The 24,947-nt window shown below is 37.8% G+C and overlaps 1 protein-coding gene across 5 annotated transcripts in view; it reads left to right on the top strand.

The window, feature by feature from the left end:
• Positions 1-22,465, top strand: part of BIVM (basic, immunoglobulin-like variable motif containing) — a 36,897-nt gene extending 14,432 nt beyond the window's left edge. For 4 of the 5 annotated variants that reach the window (XM_074387458.1, XM_074387459.1, XM_074387457.1 and 1 more), the window contains exons 5-12: positions 1,257-1,383; positions 7,586-7,681; positions 8,286-8,390; positions 8,608-8,702; positions 13,411-13,543; positions 16,012-16,098; positions 19,804-19,900; positions 20,752-22,465. In XM_074387458.1, coding sequence (XP_074243559.1) covers positions 1,257-1,383; positions 7,586-7,681; positions 8,286-8,390; positions 8,608-8,702; positions 13,411-13,543; positions 16,012-16,098; positions 19,804-19,900; positions 20,752-21,045 — 1,034 coding nt within the window. In that variant the 3' untranslated portion in view covers positions 21,046-22,465. The remainder of the gene's footprint in view (positions 1-1,256; positions 1,384-7,585; positions 7,682-8,285; positions 8,391-8,607; positions 8,703-13,410; positions 13,544-16,011; positions 16,099-19,803; positions 19,901-20,751) is intronic. The other variant, XM_074387460.1, reaches the window with a different exon arrangement.
• Positions 22,466-24,947: the final 2,482 nt, after the last annotated feature.

Raw genomic sequence — 24,947 nt, 5'->3', positions numbered from 1 at the left:
AATTAGCTGGGCATGGTGGCGTGTGCCTGTAATCCCAGCTACTCAGGAGGCCGAGGCAGGAGAATTGCCTGAACCCAGGAGGCAGAGGTTGCGGTGAGCTGAGATCACGCCATTGCACTCCAGCCTGGGTAACAACAGCGAAACTCCGTCTCAAAAAAAAAAAAAAAGAAATATTAGCCTTCAGTTAATTTTTATAACAAAACTGTTGTAAAATAGAATATGTGTGCAAGATTCAAATATTTGAGCATAGCTATCTGAAATCTTAAAAATATTTTAATGAAATGAGGCGTGGATGTTATTTATTGATATTTTATATAACTTTTTTACAAGCTACTTCACTAGCATCATTCAGAAATAAAAAATATAAAAATTAAAAAATACAGCATGGATACCGCATTCTCCATGATGTGGTTATTTCACATTGCATGCTTTTATCAAAACATCTATGTACTCCATAAGCATGTGTACCTACTATGTACACACAAAAATTTAAGAAGTTAAAAAGTATAAATTTTCACTCTTACTTTTGGCTCCCTTTTGTCTTAGCTTCCAATTCTCCCTTCCTCAGTAGTAACAACTGTTGTTTGTCTTGAGGGTCTTTTGGAGAATGTATATGTGTGTGTGCATTTGTGAGTGTGTATGTGTACATGCATATATACATGCATACATGCACACAGGAGGTTTGATTTTCATTGTAGTTCCTGTGCTAAAGTTGCATTTTAGTAATGTGCATGTGTGCATCATTGTTCATTCTATCATCTCTGTAGGCCCAGAGATATTTTTAAACATCGTATCATCACATTATTGCTTTTACTTTCTTAACAGAGTTGCATTGATTTTGGTTTTATTGTTTTCTTCATTTTCTGGAAAGTGGTCTAGTTAAATTTTTTACTGTTGATAATTTGATTTTCTAGATGTGGCTAAAGATTTAGTGATTGATTGTTTTGCCAGCTAAGTGACTAGCACTGGAATTGGAGTATAAGATCCTGATATAAAATAGGATTCATGGTTGTTTAAATTTGTTTTTATTCCCTCTTTCTCTTTAAGGTAGGGACTATAATTGAAACTACATGTATTATTTCATTGTATTTGCAAATAGAACCAGTGGCAGTTATTTATTTATTTATTTATTTTTTGCACTCTCTCAGCAGAATTATTAAGGCAGTTACTTCTTAATTTTGGTGCATAATTAATTTTTGTAATTTCAGTTTACTTCATCTTAAGCATTTTGCTGATTTTATACCCTAATATTCTAGGCAATGCAAAGAGACAAGTTTCCAAGAAAAAAACTTCAGATAAAAAAGGAAGATATCAGAAAGAATGTCCTCAGCATTCTCCTCTTGAAGATATTAAACAGCGGAAAGTATTAGACCTCAGACGATGGTGATGTCATCAGTTTTAATTTTTTTCATTTTTGAAATATCTAATGTATGTTGGCAATAATTTAGCAGTTTACCAATTAATACATTATAGGTATAATAAATATTTTTAGTTTTAAAATTATTATCAGGATTTCTGAATATTTAAAGTCTACCACAAATGTTTGAAGTAGATTAATAATGAGCTATACACATCTTTCCCCAACTCGGCTGATTATTTGAGTCATTTGTGTGATTTTGCATAACTGCCATCTAGATTTAACAACGATTAACCTTTTGATGTCATTATATACTTAGCTTTTCTTTGCTGAAGAATTTTCAAGTAAGTGACTGATATTTATCGTATTTCATCTCAAGCTACCTAAGCATGCATCTCTAAAAAAATGACTTTTTTCTACTGAACCGTAATACTTTTGCCATATCTAATAAGATTGATAATATTTCCATAGTATCTAATTCCCAGGCTAAAGTCACGCTTCCCAGATTGTTCTGAAAAGGTCTTCACATATTTTTGTTCAGAGTGGGACCCAGTTGTGAACCACATGTTTGCTTGTTGTGACCCATGTCTCTCAATCTACGACAGTCTCCACCCTACCTTCCCCCTTTTCCCCTTGTCTTTTTAAAATTCTATTTACTTTAATCAACAAACAAGAATTGTAAAGATTGACTTATTGAAGAAACTTGGCCAGATATTTTGTAGAATGTCCTGCATTCTAGATTCGTTCTTTCCTTTTAGTTTCCTAAATTAGTCATCTAACCTCAATATTTCCTGTAAACTTTAAGTTGAATATAAAGACTTGATTCAATTCCAGTACAACATTTTATGTAAGAACACTGCTTGAGTGGGCCTTCATACTTCAGATGTTTCACATCAGAAGGCACATGGTATCTGATTATCCAGTGTTAGCAATTTTAAGTGATTACTGGGTTAAGGTGGTGATAGCTGTATTCTACATTGACGAGTTATTTCTTTCCTTTCTGCTACCCTCAAGTAATCAGTAAGTTGACAGAGTGGCATTCGGTAATAGCCAGGTTCCATCAACTTTTTACCTTATGATTTTAGCCAAATGTATTGACAACCCAAACCCATTGATGATCCTTGTCTGAATCTTTGTTGCAAAATGGTTATATTTCAAAATTCTATCTTTTTTAAAAATGTAACTTTATTACCCAGTCTTCTTCTCCAGCTTTCATTCATCAACCGGGGCTATTTGGTTATCTTAAAATACAGTTCCTAGTCTAAAGAAAACAAATTTAATTCATGCGAACTTTTTACTGACTCTCATTTGAATCTTTAAAATTCATTTGTATGACATTTTAGAAATACATTTTTATCACTTACTTAATAAATATTGGTCCCTTTGCTGAGAAACAGAGATGCACACAACATGGTCTTTGTTTTCCCAAGGTGTAAAATCTAGTTGAGGAGAGGGACTAAACAGAAAAATATTAAATATCTTAGGCAGTTTGTCATGTGATGGATATGAATCCATAATTAACCATGAAAGGAGGTAATGTTCACCAAAATGCTTTACTAAGATCCTGGGTCTTAAGGGAGGAAATATGAAGGGTTGGAAGGGTGAAGGGTCTTTGAAAGGATTATAGGAAAGTGTCTTTGGAATGTGGGTACTGAAGAGAGAATAGCTTGTCTAGAGTGAGGCTCAGAGAAGCCACGAAACCTGCCAATGTCACGTGGCTAATAAGCAGAAGATCCTGTATTGAAACCGAAGACTCAGACTTCAACATTCGTGCTCTTTCCCTATAACACATGTCATGATCTCTTTTTAGATATCGGGCTCAAGATTTAGATTTTTTTTTTTTTCTGAGTTAAAGATAAGCCATGGACAATTTCTTAACAAAAGGAACTTTTATAAAGATAAATTTGGAGTAGTTAGTATGTAGGGAATAAAGGAGAAGAGACACTAAAAAATATTCATTTGAATTTCTTTGAAAAAAACGCTTTGCTTGTTTGTCCTTCTAATTGCTTAGATTTAAGCTTTGTTTCAACAACAAATACGCACAACTGCATTTTAATAATATAACATGCGAGGCTGTGAAAGCTAGCACTAGGAAGGATAGATGGGAGGAATGCACTGAGGGGAACCATCACCAAGACTCTAAGCTTGTTTTCCACTGACAATATCACAACATTAGGTTAGAATGGGAAGTCCCATAGAAACTGGGAGAATGTTGGTAAACGTTTTAATCTGGGCATAAACAAGACTAGAAAACAAGTTTAGACTGATGAAAAAGTGTGAAAAATCTTAAGAGAAACCTCCCTTTTCATCTCCATTTTTTTTTTTTTTTTAAGACGGAGTTTCACTCTTGTTACCCAGGCTGGAGTGCAATGGCGTGATCTCAGCTCACCGCAACCTCCGCCTCCTGGGTTCAGGCAATTCTCCTGCCTCAGCCTCCCGAGTAGCTGGGATTACAGGCACGTGCCACCATGCCCAGCTAATTTTTTGTATTTTTAGTAGAGACGGGGTTTCACCATGTTGACCAGGATGGTCTTGATCTCTCGACCTCGTGATCCACCCGCCTCGGCCTCCCAAAGTGCTGGGATTACAGGCTTGAGCCACCGCACCCGGCCTCATCTCCTTTTTAAAATGTTCGGGCTAAATTTAGTGTTACGAGAAAAAATATACACATGCATGCAATAATTTCTTAGTAAATATATGTAAAGATAAATTTTGTAACATATAAAACACTGTTAGTATTGGACTTGTAAAATAATCCCCAAAATTGAACTCTGGCAAAAATACTCACAGCAGAAAAAAAAAAAAATCAGTCAATGAATGAGTTGCTTGTGCTTTATCAGCATGGGCCATATAGTTTATGATGATGGAGCTATTAATAATCACTTGACAACAAAGATGTCTTAGGTTGGAGTTCACACTCATATTTAAACAACTAGGGCAGATTACTTGAGTAAGAACGTTAGTAAATTGCTCATATGTCTCCAGGGATGGGGGAAAGGGGAAAAAGGGCATTGTGTTGTTCAGTGGGCAAAGAGTTTCATTTTTGTGAGATGAAAAACTTCTGTTGCCCAACAATTTATGTATAGTTGACACTACTGACCTGTACACTTGAAAATGGCTTGCATGAAAAATTTTATGTTGTATGTTTATTTTTTATTTTATTTTTAAAATTAATTTTATTTTTACTTGTTTATTTTTTTACTTAAGTTCTGGGTACATGTGCAGAACTTGCAGGATTGTTTCATAGGTATACACATGCCATGGTGGTTTGCTGCCTCCATCCCCCATCACCTACGTTAGGTATTTCTCTTAATGTTATCCCTCCCCAATCTCCCCATCCCTTGCTATCCCTCCCCTAGCCCCCAAACCCCCAACAGACCTCAGTGTGTGATGTTCCCCTCCCTGTGTCCGTGTTTCTCATTGTTAAACACCCACCTATGAGTGGTGTTGGTTTTCTGTTCCTGTGTCAGTTTGCTGAGAATGATGGTTTCCAGATTCATCCATGTCCCTGCAAAGGACATGAACTCATTCTTTTTTGTGGCTGCATAGTATTCCATGGTATATATGTGCCACATTTTCTTTATCTAGTTTATTGTTTTTGTTTTTTTTTTTTTTTTTTGTTTTTGTTTTTTTTTGAGACGGGGTTTCACTCTTGTTATCCAGGCTGGAGTGCAATGGCACGATCTCGGCTCACCGCAACCTCCGCCTCCTGGGTTCAGGCAATTCTCCTGCCTCAGCCTCCTGAGTAACTGGGCTTACAGGCACGCACCACCATGACCAGCTGATTTTTTGTATTTTTAGTAGAGACGAGGTTTCACTATGTTGACCAGGATGGTCTCGATCTGTTGAAACCTCGTGATCCACCTGCCTCGGCCTCCCAAAGTGTTGGGATTACAGGCGTGAGCCACCATACCAGGCATATCTAGTTTATTGTTAATGGACATTTGGGTTGGTTCCAAGTCTTTCCTATTGTAAACAGTCTTTGCTATTGTAAGCAGTGAACATACATGTGCATGTGTCTTTATAATAGAATCATTTATAATCCTTTGGGTATATACCCAGTAATGGGATTGCTGGGTCAAATGGTATTTCTGTTTCTATATCCTTGAGTGATCACCACACTGTTTTCCACAATGGTTGAACTAATTTACACTCCCACCAACAGTGTAAAAGTGTTCCTATTTCTTCACATATCCTCCAACATCTGTTGTCTCCAGATTTTTTTAATGATTGCCATTCTAACTGGCATGAGATGATATCTCAATGTGGTTTTGATTTGCATTTTTCTAATGACCAGTGATGATGAGCATTTTTTCATATGTTTGTTGGCCGCATAAATGTCTTCTTTTGAAAGTGTCTGTTCGTATCTTTCACCCACTTTTTTTTTTTTTTTTTTTTTGAGACAGAGTTTCGCTCTTGTTACCCAGGCTGGAGTACAATGGCGCGATCTCGGCTCACCGCAACCTCCGCCTCCTGGGTTCAGGCAATTCTCCTGCCTCAGCCTCCTGAGTAGCTGGAATTACAGGCACGTGCCACCATACCCAGCTAATTTTTTTGTATTTTTAGTAGAGACGGGGTTTCACCATGTTGACCAGGATGGTCTCGATCTCCTGACCTCGTGATCCACCCGCCTCGGCCTCCCAGAGTGCTGGGATTACAGGCTTGAGCCACCGCGCCCGGCCCACACCCACTTTTTGATGGGGTTTTTTCCTTGTAAATTTATTTTAGTTCTTTGTAGATTCTGGATATTAGTCCTTTGTCAGATGGGTAGCTTGTAAAAATATTTTCCTATTCTGTTGGTTGCTGGCTTACTCTAATGATTGTTTCTTTTGTGCAGAATTTATTTTTTATTTTATTATTTTTATTTTTATGTTGTATGTTTTTATCACAATTAAAGAACAAAGCACAACTCAGGGAGGATTCAATAGATTTGACAATAAGGTGTTGAAGACAGCACTTAGTTTGTTAAGTGACAGTTATTACTTTTGTGTATCATTTTGTGTAGTTCAATCTATAGATTTAGGGGTCATGGCCCATGTTCTCACTTATCAGTGGGAGCTGAACAGTGTGAGCACATGGACACAGGGAGGGAAAAACACATACTGGGCCCTGTTGGGGGGTAGGAGATGGGGAAAGAGAGCATCAGGAAAAATAACTAGTGCTCATGGGGCTTAATACCTACGTGATGGATTGAGATGCAGCAAACCACCGTGACACACATTTACCTATCTAACAAAGCTGCACATCCTGCACGTGTACCCTAGAACTTAAAAGAAAAAAGATTTAAGGGTCACGGTTAGCTTGTATGTGTGCCAGTGTGCATAGTATATGTACATATACAAATGCATCTGTGTACGCATGCATATGTCTAATTTTTCATTTTGTAAATTAATTTTTCAGACGACACTAATGTTGCTCTCAGTGATGATAGGTCTTGTTTCTTTGTTTCATTCTGGCTACTTCTTAGCATCTTCTTGCTCTCAGTGATGATAGGTCTTGTTTCTTTGTTTCATTCTGGCTACTTCTTAGCATCTTCTTTAGAAAGCAGTAGAAGAAGATCATTTGAAAGCCAACCTATTCCTTCCTTAAAACAGAATAGTCTGTCTCTTTCTCCTTCTATTTACATTAGCCTCAGTTTCTCTCTTGAATCATGACTGTTTAGAAAATTGTCTGGATTACTTAGTGCCACTGAATCATGCCATGGAAGGATTTTGTGTTTTACTTTTGATTCTCTGTGACAGGAGAAGTACTGCTTCATGGCCTCTTGCCCAAGGATTTTAGATGGACACAGTGGGTAGTAAATGGATGATATTTAGTTTGGGTTGAAGAATCTCTCTGAGAAGTTGATACAAGGGGGTAATGCTTTGTTTCTCCCGTATTTCTGAAGAAGCAAATGATCATGTATGCAGTTCAACCAGGATTTTACACCAAAGTTTTAATAAGTGATGTCTAAATTTATATATATTATTAATTTTTTTTCCCATTGGTTTGGATAACATCCACTTTAACTGGTAGTTAGTCATATTTAGCTGTGTTGATTAAAGTAGGTGATTTATTGTTATTTTACAGTTATGACATGATTCATTAGGAAAATGGAAGATTTTCACATTGATTTGGGGGATCAAAGTTTTCATTATATTAACACTCTTAATTGCCATGAGTTTTCTATTTCTAGCATGTCTATTTTGTATTCATTCAAGTGAAGAAAATGGTCTTTTGTTTTCGCAGGTACTGCATAAGCCGACCACAGTATAAGACTTCCTGTGGCATCTCCTCATTAATTTCTTGTTGGAATTTCTTGTACAGCACAATGGGAGCTGGAAAGTAAGTATGTCAATTTTCAATATCCCCAAACTCCAAGATAATTTGATGTTGCTTTTTCTATAACAGAAAATTTTTAAGAAGATATTTTTTATAAATTAGAAAAACCCCACTGTATTTTAGTATAAATCTTTTAGCTTAAAATATATACATGTATTATTTCAATAAAATAAAAATGGGCTGGGTGCAGTGGCTCACACCTGTAATCGTAGCACTTTGGGAGGCCAAGGTGGGAGTATCACTGGAAGCCAAGGAGTTTGATATCAGCCTGGGCAACAAAGCAAGACCCCATCTCTACAAAAAGTAAAAAAATAAAAACAACTAGCCAGGCACAATGGCATGTACTTGTAGTTCTAGCCTCTAAGGAGACTGAGGCAAGAGGATCATTTGAGCCCAGTCGTTTAAGGCTGCAGTGAGCTATGCTCATGCCATTGTACTCCATCTTGGACCACAGAATGTGACCCTATCTCTAAAAAAATAAAACAAGATAATGAAAAATGTTACTAAAATTATTTACCAATCAGACAAGTATATTAACATTGAGATAGGTTATGTTTGCATACAACAGGAATTGAAAAATGAAAAGCAATGAATGTTTCTTTTGTAGTCTTCCACCTATTACCCAAGAAGAAGCTTTACATATTCTGGGCTTTCAACCTCCATTTGAAGATATTAGGTTTGGTCCTTTCACGGGAAATACAACACTTATGAGGTATGAAGACCCTCTTAGAGACAATACTTTATTTCTAGTTTTGCAAAATAATCATGCTGTAGCTGTGTGTTGATAGTAAACCATGTATTCAGCCGCTTGGTCTCAACTTCTTGTAGATAGGCCAACTTTGGGCTGTGCCTGAATTTCTTTAGAATTGGAATAATGCCATCTTTGTTGTAGAATTGTTGCTATGAGCAAATCTTCTTGTTATTTTCAGGTGGTTTAGACAAATTAATGACCACTTCCACGTAAAAGGATGCTCTTATGTTCTATATAAGCCTCATGGGAAGAACAAAACAGCGGGAGAAACTGGTAGGTATATATATAGAAGATACACACACACACGATTCACAGTCTATCTCAAAGACTGGCTGTTTAGATTCCTGGAATGTTACGTAAACCCTCAACACAGTCTATTACTTGCATGTCTTTTTATCTGAGGGAGAAATCATAATAGTAATCTGTAGGGTACTTTTTAATATGCAGTTTAATATTTTACTTCTAATCTTTTCATGTAGAACCTTTAGAACTTGAAGGAATATCATAAACACTACTGTAACACATTGTATTATTTGGGTCCATGATGTGTGTTTGTGTGTGTGCATGTGTGTGTGCGTGTGTGTGTGTGTGTGTGTGTGTGTGTGCACGCCTGCGCCTGTGTGTGCACATACTAGTAAAACTCTAAGGAAGCAGCGTGGAGTTAGCAGTTTTTCTTCCTAAGAAGGAATGTAAAGATTTGAGAATATCTGATGTTCGACCTGTGTGGTAACATATAATGACAGGAGAACAGACTGTGAAAGTGACAAAGTTCTGTAAAATAGTCTTGGTTACAACAGAGATATTAATGGAGTTGATCTCAAGGATATTTTAGTTATGTGCTAGTTAAACAATTTCTAGTATTAGCAGTTTCCATTTTTAAATTTGTTAAAATCTTTCGATTGTACAAATCAGAAAATTGTAATACATTGTTAAAGACAGAATTATTCTGACATTCCTTAAAAGGGTAAGGAAGACTTTATTTAAGACTTGGAAAGGCAGATTATAATAGGGATGAGCGATCAGGCTCAACTCTGAATACAACAAAGACAGCTGGGAGTTTATAGCCAAGGGACACAGTGAGGACTTTCCGGGTGGGAAATTATTAAGAGGGGATCAGGGGTATGGGGATTCTTGCTAAACTGGCCTACCAGACTTCTTGCTAAAGGCAGGTCAAGGGCTGAGACATCAAGAGTTGGTAGGGGAAGGGCGGGAAGAAGTTGATTAGATATTAAGGGTTGGGGGTTCTCTCTAAACTGACTTAGCAGGATTCTTGCTAAAACTGGATACAGAAGTCTGAGGTCCAGGCCTAGTTGAGAAGAGGACTCAAGGATTCATCAAGAAGAGAATTGTTGTCAATAGAAGGTATATGGTTTGCCAAGGTAAAAGACAGCCCAAAGTAAGATATATTTCTGTTGACCTATATTGGGTATATCAAGTTGGTTACTTTGAGGCAGGCTTGGAGATTACACGTTGGTTTCTACACGTACTAGTTTTGTGACCTTGAACGAGTCACTTGCTGAGCCTTGGTGTAGACCTTTTATCTTTCTATATTTGTATAGGGTCAGTGTGAGTATAAAAGGAGACATATCTGTAATGCGCTTAGTGCCCTGTGTTACAGAGTAAGGACTCGGTAAGAGCTAGCATTTATTTCTACTGACTAAATTCTGTGCATTCACATGGGGCATGTCTATCCCTCTGGAAAACACTGCTTTAAATGCTGTGTTGCTGTTTACTTATGTTTCTAGTGAGACTGTCACCACACTACTCTCAGTAAGTGAACAGGCAATGAAAAATTATGAAAAGATATATTATCTTGTTTGGTAATTTTCTCTTCAGCTGTGTATAGTTTGCTTTTTGTACTATCGAATTTGAGTTTTTTAAAAGAGGTTTTCAATCATTTTTACTAGGTAGTTTTTAAAAAAATTTGTTTGTTTTTAAAAATGGTCTCCTCACTCATATTTTCAAGCCCTTTATTTTTTAAATATATTGAAACTTTTTCCCTCTGTGTTTGGTGTAATGTATGAAATGTATATCTATCTGATTTCGCTGTCTCTTGTTTCTTCTGGATCTCATTTGAGGTGTCTTCATTTGCCATGAAAAGAAAATGCATAATTTGGCATTGTCTTTAATAGTTCTTGAATGTTTATTTCCACAATATATGCCAAACCTTTTTCTGGTCCAAGAGATTTTCATGGTCATTTTCTAGTTATTAGAAGGTATAATAATGATTCTGTCAATTATGTTCATTAAAAGTTTTTTAATTTTGCACCCTGTAAACTGAATACATAGCAGTTCAGTGAAAGCAAGTGAAAGAGTAAGTGTTTGTTTAAAAACACTCTTGTTTTTTGAGATGGGAGTTTTGCTCTTGTTGACCAGGCTAGAGTGCAATGGCATGATCTCAGCTCACCGCAACCTCCACCTCTGGGTTCAAGGATTCTCCTGCCTCAGCCTCTTAAGTAGCTGGGATTATAGACATGTGCCACCACATCTGGCTAATTTTTTAGTTGTAGTAGAGACAAGGTTTCTCCATGTTGGTTAGGCTGGTCTCAAACTCCTGACCTCAGGTGATCCACTCGCCTTGGCCTCCCAAAGGGCTGGGATTACAGGCATGAGCCACCACGCCCGGCCAGATTTTTTTTTTTTTTAGATGAAATTTTGCTCTTATTGCCCAAGCTGGAGTGCAGTGGCGCGATCTTGGCTCACCACAACCTCCACCTCCAGGATTCAAGTGATTCACCTGCCTCAGCCTCCCAAGTAGCTGGGATCACAGGCATAAGACACCATGTCCGGCTAATTTTTTATTTTTAGTAGAGATGGGGTTTCTTTATGTTGGTCAATCCCGGCCAGATCATACTGGAATACAGACTGAACTTCTAAATTTACCTTCCCTCAGTAATACATTTGTGTCTTCTCATACACAGAATTACTTTCTTGGATGACTACCTTAACGTATTAAATGCCATATTTACTGTCTTGGCACTGTGGCTCACGCCTGTAATCCCAGCACTTTGGGAGGCCAAGATGAGCTGATCACTTGACATCAGGAGTTTAAGGCCAACCTGGCCAACATAGTGAAACCCTGTCTCTACTAAAAATACAAAAATTAGCTGGGCATGGTGGTAAGTGCCTGGAATCTCAGTTACTCGAGAGGCTGAGGCATGAGGATCGTTTGAACCCGGAGGCAGAGGTTGCAGTGAGCTGAGATTGTACAACTGCACTCCAGCCTGGGTGACAGAGCGAGATTCTGTCTCAAAAAAATAAAAATAAAAATAAACAAATAAATGCTGTGTTTACTATCTTTTATTTCAGAGGGTGATCTTTTTCTGATATTGGGCTGAAATTGTTGGGGTGTCCCATGGTAGACTTCTCTATACCATCGTACCCTGTGTTCCGCAGACGACATCACTGGCTGTTTTCTGAGTATATTCCCTCTCCAGTGGTTTTGTTTTCTCGTTATGCTCTTTCCTCTGTCTAGATTGTTGAAATCCTGACACTCATTAAGTTTCATCTTGAATGCTACCCTTTCTTGACTCCTCAAACCTGATGTGCTCTTTCTCCTTTGAATTCTGTACCCTTTTTGTGGCACTATCTTATTCCACCGTCTATTAAAGTTACTTGTTCCGTCTTCCCTGCTAATGCGCTTGAGGAACATGCATCACTCCTTGGCTCTCTGCTGCAGCGTGGACCTGCTGTTCTCAGTGGTCTTCAGCTATTTCAGTGGCCAAAAAGTCAATCATTGAAACTATGACTTGCAAGCTGTCATCTGCTTCATCTATTTTTAGGATTTCTAGTTTTAGTGGGCTGTTTGTTAATAAATAATTTAGCTTCTTCCAGGAGATGCAAGTTAATGAAACCTCAGTGAATGCCTTTGAGTACTAAGTGCTGGTAAAAAGTCATTTCTTATGATCATACTTTTGAAATTGACAACTATTTCAGTTATGGCAAATATATGAAGAAGAGAGGGCATAAGAGGTTGTTGTGGTACTACCAGCCTGTCTCTGTAGAGATGTTATCTTGTCACATGGCTTGTGAAGGGTACTCCGCTAGCCTCTATAAGTTATGTGGAAAGATTAAAGTGTGTGTTAGTATTGTAGAAAATACTGGGTTCTTATCACATCAGATTAGGCTCGCAGACACTTTGAAAGGTGAGGGGGAACAGAATTTATTGGGTGAAAAGGAAGAAACTCAGCAAAGCAAGGAGGATTCCTGCTAACAGGCTCCATCTCACAGATTGAATCGCAGGTTACCACACAGGGACAGGAGAGGCCGGTTCTTCTCCCCCACTGCAAACAGCAGGCACTTCCCGAGGCCCAACCCCATCCTCCCAGCACTCAGGCCAGTTGATGATTCTCCGGGAAGCCGTTTTTATTTGGCCGTTTCATTAGTAGGAGAAGTTTGCATTTTAGAAACTTGTTTATTACCTGGAGTTTATTTTTATTCATATATATCAGTAGTCTTTAAGTTGGGATATACAAACTGTATATATATTAGAACCTCTGTATTATAATCTAATTTTAAATTCCAATGATTTGTATATCTTTTATAAAGAATATTGGTACAGTAGTATATGTATATAGTTTATAAATGCATTTGCTAAAATTGGACATACTTGTTCAGAATTTTTAGTGATAGCTGTGTATAACCAGAAAAGTTGAAACCATTGCTGAATACACTTGGTATTAGGTTTCAGACAAATTAAATTTCATAGACAACTGTGTATGTTATTAGAAGGTTTTGGTAAGCGAGGACAGATTTTAGTTCTTTAGTTTGCTAATGAGATTATCTGTGTTGAAAGGGTAAAACAATACATTTATTAACATTCTTTGTACCAATCAGTAGCTTCTGGTTTTTCCCCCAGCAGTGTCAGTGTGTTTCAAGTAATGTCTTTTCTGTCCTTAAGCCCTTAACCAGTCCTTCGTCTAAAGCATGGACATTGCTTTGTGGGCTTTCAGTTTGTTTGTTTGTTTGTTTATTTTAATAGCTTCAGGGGCCCTGTCAAAGTTAACCCGGGGATTGAAAGATGAATCGCTGGCTTATATCTATCATTGCCAAAATCATTATTTTTGTCCAATTGGCTTCGAAGCAACCCCTGTTAAAGCTAATAAAGCATTAAGGTAAGCATTGACATGTTTTAGAAAGTGCATTTTAAGAAATATTAAAAAATATTTGAAGTCTCTGAAATTGGAAGGCTTGGTGATCTGCTTTTCTGACATCAAGTTAGACTGTTCTTTAAATATTATGACTTACTCTTCTGCAGAATTGCATTGTGTTGTTGAAAATTTCCATTTAGCTACTATTGTTCAGTCATTATAGGAAAAAGTCATTTGGAAAGTCACTTTTTTTTTCCCCTTAGAGACAGGGTCTCACTCTGTCATCCAGGCTGGGGTGCAGTGGTGTAGTCATAGCTCAGTGTAGCCTCAGACTCCTGGCCTCAAGCAATCCTCCTGCCTCAGCTTCTTGAGTAGCTAGGACTACAGGCATGCACCACCATGCCCAGCTCATTACATTTTTTAATTTGTGTTTTCTGTAGAGACAAGGTCTTGCTATGTTGTGCAGCCTGGTCTCAAACTCCTGGCTTCAAGTGGTCCTCCTGTCTGGGCCACCCAAGGTGCTGGGATTACAGGTGTGAGCCACCACACCATTCCTGAAAAGTAATTTTTACACTTATTATGAAACAGTTGCAAAGGATTTTACAGATTATGTTTCAGTGCCTCATCCAATGTCCCACATGAACAAAGTGTTACAGAATCTAGTGTCAAGAAGATTGTCACAACTGAGTACATTAAAAAGCATCTTCCTTTCTTAAAGTGAAAAACATGGAATCTGGTTCCCCTTTGTCCTAATTGCAAGGAAGCTCAAGAGCCAATTTTTATTTATAATGTCAGAAATTATACGACTTTCATGGTTATATTACTTTCTTTGCCTAATCCAGAGTTTCTGTTTTATTAACTATATAACTTGACTGGTAAACTTGGACCTTTTTGGAAGAGATTATCCCTAAGAAAGAGAAAGTGACTGAATTTTAATGGTTTCCTGCTTAGCCTGTTTTCCTTATGATGGGTTGAAATAATACCAGGACGGTTCTAAGCAAAGGAGAAGTATCTAGTTGAGAATTGGTGGGTTGGGTACAGTGGCCTAATTCCAGCATTTTGGGAGGCTGAGGCAGGCGGATCGCTTGCACGCAGGAGTTCAAGACCAGCTTAGACAACATAGTGAGACCCTGTCTCTATTAAAAAATACAAAATTTAGCCAGGTATATTGGTGTGTACCTGTCGTCCCAGCTACTTGGGTGGCTGAGGTCGGAGGATTGCTTGAGCTGAGATCACGCCACTGCACTCCAGCCTGGGTGACAGAACAAGACCCTTTCTTTAAAAAAAAAAAAAAAAAAGAATTGGTGAAAACACAAGCCACAAATACTTTGAGCAAAGGGATTGGCTTGGTCATGGGTTGTTTTTTTTTTTTGAGACAAGGTCTTTCTCTGTTGTCCAGACTGGAGTACAGTAGTGAGATCATAGCTCACTGCAGCCTCAACCTCCTGGGCTCAGTGATCTTCCTACCTTAGCCTCCTGAGTAGCTGGGACTACAGGTACACACCACCTAACCTGGCTAATTTTTCTATTTTTTTTTTTTTTTTTTTTAAGATGGGTTTCAACATGTTGCCCAGGCTGGTCTTGGACTCCTGGGCTCCAGTGATCCAACTGCCTCAGTCTCCCAAAGTACTGGGATTACAGGTGTGAGCCACCACACCCAGTCTGGATGGGATATCTGGGGCTGGAGGCCTTGGGACCTTGGAGTCCCACTCAAAGGCCCCTCAGGGTTAGGGAAGAGGGATTCTGAGACACGTTGGCATGACCTGGGAGAACCAGGAAGCTGGAAGTTGTGTTTTGTGAATGAGGAGCAAGCGGGAACTCGCTTGCTGAAATGCTTTATTCATCTCTCTGGAGGTAGAATTTCTAATATGTGAGGTGTATTGTGTATTTCTTTTATGATTTCACCCTGCAGGTTCACCTTATTTCAGACATTTATCAAATATAAATCATGATTTTAAACCAACTTTGTACCCTTTAAAAGAGAGTTCCTCACTTCTGCCTGTACTGAAGAATCATGATTTTTTAAAAAAAAAAAACTATATAAATCCCTAGGCTCTACTCCAGGCCTATTTGAATTAGAATGCCCAGGGATGGATTAGGACATCAGTGTGTTTAAAGACTCCATTGCATTAGGGTTTTATTTTTAGGATGCCTTTTGAGATGTCTTGAATTCATAGTGAAAGGAGAAGAGTAGTGGAAATATGCTGGTAGCATTCCAGGATTTTTTTTTGCCTCCTATAATCTTAGAGGTGGTATATTAAAACATATTATAGCCCTAGATTTTGAAAAGAGGATTAAGGCTGAAATTTAATTTGTGAGTTCTCTTTAATGGCCTGTTGAAATTTGCCCCTACCTAAGCTCTAATGTCGGTTCTTGCTGAATGAATGCTGTGTTTGAATACACTCTAGTATACCTTTTATTAATATATAGTTGAAGCAGTAGACTCGGAGTGAGTACCTATGAAACTTACTGTGAATGTATTTCATATTTAGCAGGGGGCCTCTCTCACCACAGGAAGTCGAATATTGGATCTTAATTGGAGAATCAAGTAGAAAACACCCTGCCATTCACTGTAAAAAGTATGTTAATTTCCCTTTATTTTCTTTAAGTGGGGTAACATTTAGATACAGTGAAATGCACAGATCTTAGTGGTGTATAATTAGTTGGATAAACAAATGCACTTATATAAGCAGCACCTAAATAGGATGTGGTGCACATTCATTGCCATGGAAAATACCCTCACTCTTTACTCCCGTCAATCCCCGTAGAAAGCCCGTCTTCTGATTTCTGTCACTACAGATTTAAATTGCCTATTCTTGAATTCAATGTAAACAGAATCATACAGTATTACTCTTGTGTCAATATCTTAAGTAACATTTTTGAGATTCTGACATTGTGTCATGTGTATCAGGAGTTTATTACTTTTTTATTGCTGAGTAGTATTCGGTTGCATAAGCATGCTGCAATTTGTTTTCCGTTTTCCTGTTGATGGGCATTTGGATTGCTTTGAGTTTTGGTCTCTTGTGAATGAAGCTGTTAGGAACATTAATGTACAAGCCTTGAAAAAATTACGTGACAATTTTACTAAAATATAATTAACATATACCATAAAGTTCACTGCATCCATCATGTGCAGTGGCTCATGCCTATAATCCCAACACTTTGGGAGACTGAGGTGGGTGGATTGCTTGAGCTCAGGAGTTCTAGACCAACCTGGGCAACATAATGAGACCATGTCTGTAAAACAGAAATTGAAAAGGCAGGAGTATTGCTTGAGCCTAGGAGATTGAGGCTGCAATAAGCTGCGATCATGCCACTACACTCCCGCCTAGGTGATAGAACAAGACACTGTCTCAAAAAAAGGGAAAAAAATGTACAATTCCATAGATTTTAGTGTAGTTACAGGGTTGTGCACCAATCACCACTATCTAATTGGAGAAAGTTTTCATCATTCCAGAAAGAAACCCCATACTCATTAGCAGTCACTCCGGATTCCCTGAGCCCCTGGCAACCACTGATCTACTTTCTGCTTGTAGGGATTCACCTATTCTTTTTTGTTTGTTTTGTTTTTTTGAGACAGAGTCTCTTTCTGTTGCCCAGGCTGGAGAGCAGTGGCGTGATGTCAGCTCACTGAACCTTTGCTTCCCAGGTTCAAGCGATTCTCCTGCCTCAGCCTCCTAAGTAGCTGCTGGGATTGCAGGCACACACCACCATGCCCAGCGAATTTTGTATTTTTTGTAAAGACGAGGTTTCGCCATGTTGGCCGGGCTGATCTCACGCTACTGACCTCGATGATCTGCCTGCCTCAGCTTCCCAAAGTGCTGGGATTACAGGCATGCGCCTGGCTGGGATTTGCCTATTCTTGACATTCGTATAAATGGTGTCATACAGCGTGTAGCATTTTGTACCTGGCTTCTTTCACTTAATACAGTGTTTTCAGTGTCATCCATGTTTTAGCATGGATTAGAACTTCATTCCTTTATATGGCCAAATCATTCCCTTTGTATGGATAGGTCGTCTTCTGCTGTACAAGTCTTTCAGAAGACATATGTTTTGTTCTGGGAGATACCTGGGACTAGAATTGCCAATTTATAGTATAGATGTATAGTCAAGAAACTGTGGGAAAGTTCTCCAAAGTGCTTGTAAAATTGAACAGAAGTTCTGATTCTAATTAATTAATTTAAATTAAATACATTTTTATCAGTTTTGTTCTTTTATGTGTTTGGTGCCTCTTTAAGAAATTTTTGCTTACCCCATGACCTCCAAAATGGTTTCCTGTTTTTTTCTAGAAGCTTTATAGAGTTTATATTTAGATTTTTGATCCATTTCTTTTGTAGAGACGGGAGTCTTGCTGTGTTGCCCAGGCTGGTCTCAAACTCCTGGGCTCAAATAAGCCTATCTCCTTGGCCTCCCAAAGGGCAGGGATTACAGATGTTCACCATGCCTGCCTTAACTACTTTTTGTGTGTGGTATGTGGTAGAGCTCAACTTTGATTTTGTCCCCCGTGTTTTATCTAGTTATTCCAGCACCATTTGTTTACAAAGATTTTCCTTTCACTATTTCTTTGGTGCCTCTGCTGAAAACTAACTGCCCATATATGGGTTGTTTCTGGACTCTGTCCCACTAATCTGTTTGTCTGTCCTTCACTGATGCCACACACTCAATGGTTATAGTTTATACTAAATCCTGAAATTAGATCACATGAATCCTCTGAATTTTTCTTAGATTGTTTTGGCTCTTCTGGGACCTTGGCTTTTCCGTAAGTATTTTAGAATTTGTCTTTTGGCTAAAAAGCTTGTTGAGATTTTGATTAGGATAGAATCCATGGAATTCATAATTAAGGTTGGGTGCGGTGGCTCATGCCTGTAATCCTAGCACTTAGGTGGGCGGATCAGTTCAGCCCAGGATTTTGACACCAGTCTTGGCAAGTTTAATTTTGGGAGAATTGACATCGTAACAACATGGACCATATCTTTACTTAATTAGAGCTTTAATTTCTCTCAGCATTTAAAAAAATTTTTCAGCATGGAGTTTTATGTCTTTTGTTAAACACCGTTTTTCAGTGTGTTCTTTTACACTGCTGGTGGGAATGTAAATTAGCACAATCACTATGGCAAACATTATGGAGATTCCTTAAAGAACTAAAAGTAGATCTACCATTTGATCCAGCAGTCCCACTACTGAGTATCTGCCCAAAGGAAAAGAAGTCATATGAAAAAGACACAGGCAGACACATGATTATAGTGGCACAATTTGCAATTGCAAAGATGTGGAATCAACCTAAGTGCCCATCAGCCAATGAGTGGATAAATAAAATGTGATATTTATATACCAGGGAGTACTACTCAGCCATAAAAAGGAATGAACTGATGTCTTTTGCAACAACTTGGACTGTGCTGGAGGCCATTATTCTGAGTGAAGTAACTCAGGAATGGAAAACCAAATATTGTATGTTCTCACTTTAGGTGGGAGAACCTAGTTATGAGGAGGCAAAGGCATAAGAATGATATAACAGACTCTGGGGACTCTGGAAGGAAGTCTGGGATGGGGTGAGGGATAAAATACTGCATATTGGGTACAGTGTATGCTGCTTGGGTGATGGGTGCACTAAAATCCCGTAAGTCACCACTAAAGAACTTATTCATGTATCCAAAACCCATCTGTAACCCAAAAACAATGGAAATAAAACTTAAAAAAGACATTACAATAACATTTTTTCCTCCATGCGTTATATTTTTTGATACTATTGTAAATAGATTTTTTAAAAAAAATTTCACTTCCTCATTATTTGCTGATCGAATACAAAAATACAATTGATGTTGCTGTATAGACCTTGAATCTTACATCTTTACCAAATCCTATTAGTTCTAGTAGTTGTTTTGTAATTCCCTTGAATTTTCTGCACAATTGTGTTATCTGCTAAAGAAGACACATTAACTTTAAATTCTTTTAAAAGTGGACTTGACTGTGACTGAAAAGTAGATATAGATATAGCATGTTGTTGCTTTAGCCTACAGGATGCCATCTAACATGCTGGTATTTATTTATTCTATAGGAAGAATAACCAATTGTATACTGAGAACCTTGGCGATGGTTGGATAAACAGAATTGTCATAAAACAAGAAGTTATTACAGTTTAGTAGATGAGATGATGCTGAGATAAGAGAATTACTGCCAGTTATTGCTGTGATAATATTGCAGCAATTTGCTCATGAAAAATTCCATTTCAATGATAACTTTGGACCTAATGAAAACTGTGTTTTATCCTTTCTTCTTAACTATAGATGGGCAGATATTGTTACTGATCTAAACACTCAAAATCCAGAATACCTGGATATCCGGCACTTAGAGAGAGGACTGCAGTATCGAAAAACAAAGAAGGTAAGAAGAACAATACCATTGTGTTTGAAGGCATTTCCCAGCTGACCAAAATGCAGCGTTTTACTTAGCACTCTTCAGGTTGTCAATAACAGAAACCTACATTTGATGGAAGAGTGAAAATTATTATAAGGACACAGGGCTGTCTTTAAAACATAACCTGTTTTAAAGTATAAAGTATAACCTGGTGCCATAAAAGAATGGTAACAGGTATTGGAATGATAGCAGGGGCCACGTATCTGGTAGTCGGTTTCACTCTTTTGGGGGCTATATGTTGTTCTTAGCTCTCCTTTGTTTGATTACTTTCTTCTTAAGATCGTTATCTTTCAATTTATGTCTCTTTTTTAGATGAACAGTCTGGACTGAGACTGATCTGTCTTGGGTTCAGTTCCATAGTCTTGGCCCAGCTTGGGCCAGGTTAACTGTGGCCTTGTGGCAGAATCCTATGTACAAACAAGGCTTTGGGGGAGGCTCTCAGGAAATGATACATCATTGATACAATCTTACTCCTATGACTTTATGAAGAATAGGAGAGAGAGGAAGAGGAATGATGTTGGTGTTTGAATTAGGCAGATGGGGAAATTTTCTAGTATGTGTTGGGAGTGAGCAGTAGAGAGGCATGCAGAGGAAGGTGTTTTGGCTCCTGTGGGCATCACTATATTTCGTATTATTATATTTTGTAAAGGCAGCTGTCAGAAAAGGTGCAGGATAATGTGCTCTGATGATGCCTGGAAGGAAAGTACCATTTTGAGGCAAGGGAAGTAAAAAAAGAAACAAGAGAGTTCATAGGGACCTATAAATTTGTACAATTAATTTCCCTTTATCTTCTTGACCCAACTTTTTTTTCTTTTCAGGTTGGGGGAAATTTGCATTGCATCATAGCATTCCAGAAACTTAATTGGCAAAGATTTGGCCTTTGGAACTTTCCATTTGGAACCATTAGACAAGAATCACAACCTCCAACACATGCCCAGGGAATTGCCAAATCTGAGAGTGAAGACAATATTTCCAAGAAGCAGCATGGGCGTCTGGGCCGGTCTTTCAGTGCTAGTTTCCATCAGGACTCAGCCTGGAAAAAGATGTCTAGTATCCATGAGAGAAGGAACAGTGGTTACCAGGGCTACAGTGATTACGATGGGAATGACTGACTATGCTTGGTACTGCACAACTGGCATTATATATGAATATAAGTAATGAGTTATATCCAGGACTGTATGAAGACAGTAGAAGATTTTAGTAAGTCTACATTAAATAGGAGCAGATCTTGTGATATAAAAAATAACCTTGTAGTTCTCCAGACACTAAGCTTGTATATGGTTATGATGGGTAATTTCAGATATATAAGCAGATAAGCACAGATTATTGTCCTCTTAAAGTTAAAAGCATATAAATAATCTGAACAGAAAATTTCACAAAATAAAACTGCTGTCTAAATCAGTCAAACACAAATTCACTTAATAGCATCAGGATTTGAAATACTTAAGCATGAAGTGACTTTTTTATGACTTGATCCCTAGACATTTGTTACAGACAGTTTTATTCCTAAGATCGAGATGTAAAATATCATCTGCCCTTAAAAAGAATTGGGGCTATCAATTTCTAGTTTTCACTCATGGTTAAAGTGCATTTAAAATTATTTCATGAGTCTAGAAATTCTTTGATTTATAGCAGGATCTTGCTTGCCTCATTTGTTTCCTGGTTACATTCCCAGGAGTCTTAAGAGGTAAAAGAGAAAAGACTCAAGAAACTGATCCTTCTATTAGTGCAAATGGATGACAGTGCATTGAATCAGATATATTTGACTTTCTTGACGTGGTTTGTTATAATGAAATATTGACAAGAACCTTAGGTCTCGAAAGACTTTTATAAGTGTAGATGACATTTGCCTTAGGGATAAAGTAAAAGAACAATTGGCACCTTGAGTTTCTATACCCAAGGTTATCTGTGAAATGGGAGCTCCTGATATTTGATTGCTCTCTCAATATGGAGACATATGTTGATAACAGTACTGAAGGTATATAGCGAATGTCCAGTTACTCAGAGGACAACTATCCATCTTCCAGACTCCAAGCTGTTTCCTTTTTAAAATCATATAGACAATTAGCTGTTTGAAGTGAGTATTAAATATTTCAGAAGTGTGAATTTCATATATTTGAGCTCCTCTAGCTGCTGTCAGTTTTTCTTCTGCTGCCAACCTGTGACTCACAAATGACTAGAATCTCGTTCTTTAATTTTAGGGTCTTGTTCCAGGACTCAAATCAGTAACTTGGGGATTACAAGGTGCTGAATATGTTGGTAACCATATCGCAATACACCTCAAGGAAAAGGTTCAGATTTTTATTTTTTAAATATTTCATTTTTTTCTTGAATTTTATATCCATTTGTTCACTCATACATGCCTAGCCTACAGAAGGGGATATATATTGTGAAATGGTCATTTTTTCTGAAGAGAATATTTTGCTTGAAATGCAAAGGACTGAAAGAGATTTGTAGGTTGTTGATTTTGTTACTTCATACTGGAACTTTTAAAAAGTTTTCATCAAATAAAGTTTTGTTTTCTACTTTTAATTATATGAATCTTTTTAAACCTTTGTTTCAGGTAGAAAGTACCCTATGTATTTGAAGCACATGATAATTTGTCAATTCTGCTCAATTGGTACATTGTAAGAAACCATCTTTGAGTATTATAATTAATGAAACAATATGCATTATGATGACTATAATTTTAGATTTCTAATTTAATATAGAAAATTTGATTCTTACATTAGCTTGAACCAAATGAAGCTGTCATTTTTATAGGTCAAACATGGTTGAATATCAGCAATTTCATATAGTTCAACTGAATATTTCAGCGAAGAGGTAGATAGGAAGAACCAAGAGGAAAGGAGAGAAAATGCAAAATAAGAAATTAAAGGATAGGGTGACACTTAGAAAAAGATGAGTTATTCCAACTATTGACTATAATCAATTTTTATAGATGTCTTGATCTGTTCCAAGTTTGGCCCTCCAGTTATTAAAAACACACTGAGGTTTGAGTTTAGTGAGATAATTCTTCCCGCAGAAGCTGTAAGCAAGAGTTACTGCATATTTCTCTTAGGAGATTAGTAAAATTCCCATCATATTGGATTTCTTGGTCAGTTTTTAGGAATCTCCATAGATGCAACGAAAGTTCAAATACTGGCTCTGCACTTACAAGCTATTATCACCTTGGGCAAGTTCAGGTTAATTTTTTTTTTTTCTGTGCCTATTTCCTCATTAGTAAAGTGGGAGTAATAGTACCTACTTTAAAAAGGATTTTGAAGAATAAATAAGCTAATACATGCAGTGTTTAGAACAGTGCTATGTAGACAGGAAGTGCTATTTAAGAGCTTGCTATTATTCCAAAAGATGTGGATTTTACTATTCAGAGTCTTTAGGGAGAGCCCTTTAGACAGCATCTTAAGGAGCTAACTCCTTAGTTGCTATTTCTTCAAAAGAGTATTTCATATTCAAGAATTTTGGTTCTTTTTTTTTTTTTTTTTGGAAATGGAATCTTACTTTGTCGCCCAGACTAGAGTGCAGTGGTGCTCTCTGCAAACTATCCCTCCTGGGTTCAAGTGGTTCTCCTACTTCAGCCTCCTGAGTAGCTGGAATTATAGGTATGCACCACCATCCCTAGCTAATTTTTGTATTTTTAGCAGAAACCAGGTTTCACCATGTTGGCCAGGCTGGTCTCGAACTCCTGGCCTCAAGTGATCTGCCCTCCCCTGTCTCCCAAAGACCTGGGATTACAGGTGTGAGCCACTGTGCCCAGCCTTTGCTTTGGTTTTAAAAGTACTTACAGTACTCAAATGCCTATGTTGGCTATTTGTTTTTACCCAGCTTGCTGGCAGAAAAAAAATAGAAGTTCATTTAGATCAAATTCTGCAGCAGTTCCTTTCCTTACTGCTATTACTGTTAAAGAACCATGTGCCATCATTAGGCCGAGTTGGTGCAGCAGTTACAGAACTTCCCAACTTGTCTTCTCCCAGACTGGAGGGGCTTAGGCAGCTTCTCTAGGATCCATCACGTTCTGCATCTCAACTTTACCCATAACACTCCCATCCCCTCCTGCACTAGTCATTCACTCAACAAACTAAGTTGAAAACCATTACCAGGTCAATTCTTAAATAGCTCAACAACAGCAAGATGTTGGTGGCATTCCCACTTTACTGCTAGAAACTTGAGTGTTTCGTTGTTGAAGAAACTTGCCTGGGATCACAGTATCTTCGTTTCTCAGGGCTACCATAACAAAACATCACAGATAGGGTGGCTTAAACAACAGAAACTTATTTTCTCACACTTCTGGCAACTAAGTCTAGGAGCAAGCAGGTTTGGTTTCTTCTGAGACCTGTATCCTTCACCTGCAGAGAGCCACCTTCTCACTGTCCTCACATGGCCTTGCCTCTATGCCTGTCATCCCTAGAGTCTCTCAGTGTGGACCAATTTCCTCTTCATACAAAGACACCAGTCAGATTGGATTTAGGACCTATCCTAATGGCCTTGCTTCAACTTAATCATTTTTAAACTCTATGTCTTCAGATAGTCACATTCTGAGGTACTCAGACTTCAACAAATGAATTTTGGAGGACACAATTCAGACCATAACACAAGACAATGTATGTCTCAGATGAGATCTGAATGAATTATCAGCCTAACCAGCAAGAAGATTCTTTTAGCAGACTGCAAGGTGCACTGGAGAGCTTTAGACTAGAGGCTTAGGTCATTTAGGCAATATTTACACAACTGCTAAGTACTAGGAGTGGGGGATGTAACAGTCAACAAAATAGTTCTTCATTTCACTAAGTTTACAGTTTACCATGGGGAAGAGACAAATACTGAACAGACAATCATATTAGTCTCAGTAAAATAACAACTGGGAACAATTGCTGGGGATTACTTTTCATATGGAAGAAATACAAAAAACACTTTGCCAGGATTATTCCTGTAGAAAATTAGTTGTGACTAGGTAAACCAAACATGGCCACTGTGAATCATCTTCTTGGCTATAGAAATGTTTTTGCTAAAAATG

The sequence above is a fragment of the Saimiri boliviensis genome, chromosome 16 (assembly GCF_048565385.1).
Source record: "Saimiri boliviensis isolate mSaiBol1 chromosome 16, mSaiBol1.pri, whole genome shotgun sequence".
NCBI classification, from domain to species: Eukaryota; Metazoa; Chordata; class Mammalia; order Primates; family Cebidae; genus Saimiri; species Saimiri boliviensis.
Note: the sequence above shows the minus strand (reverse complement) of the source record. Positions and strands in the feature narration are given on the sequence as shown.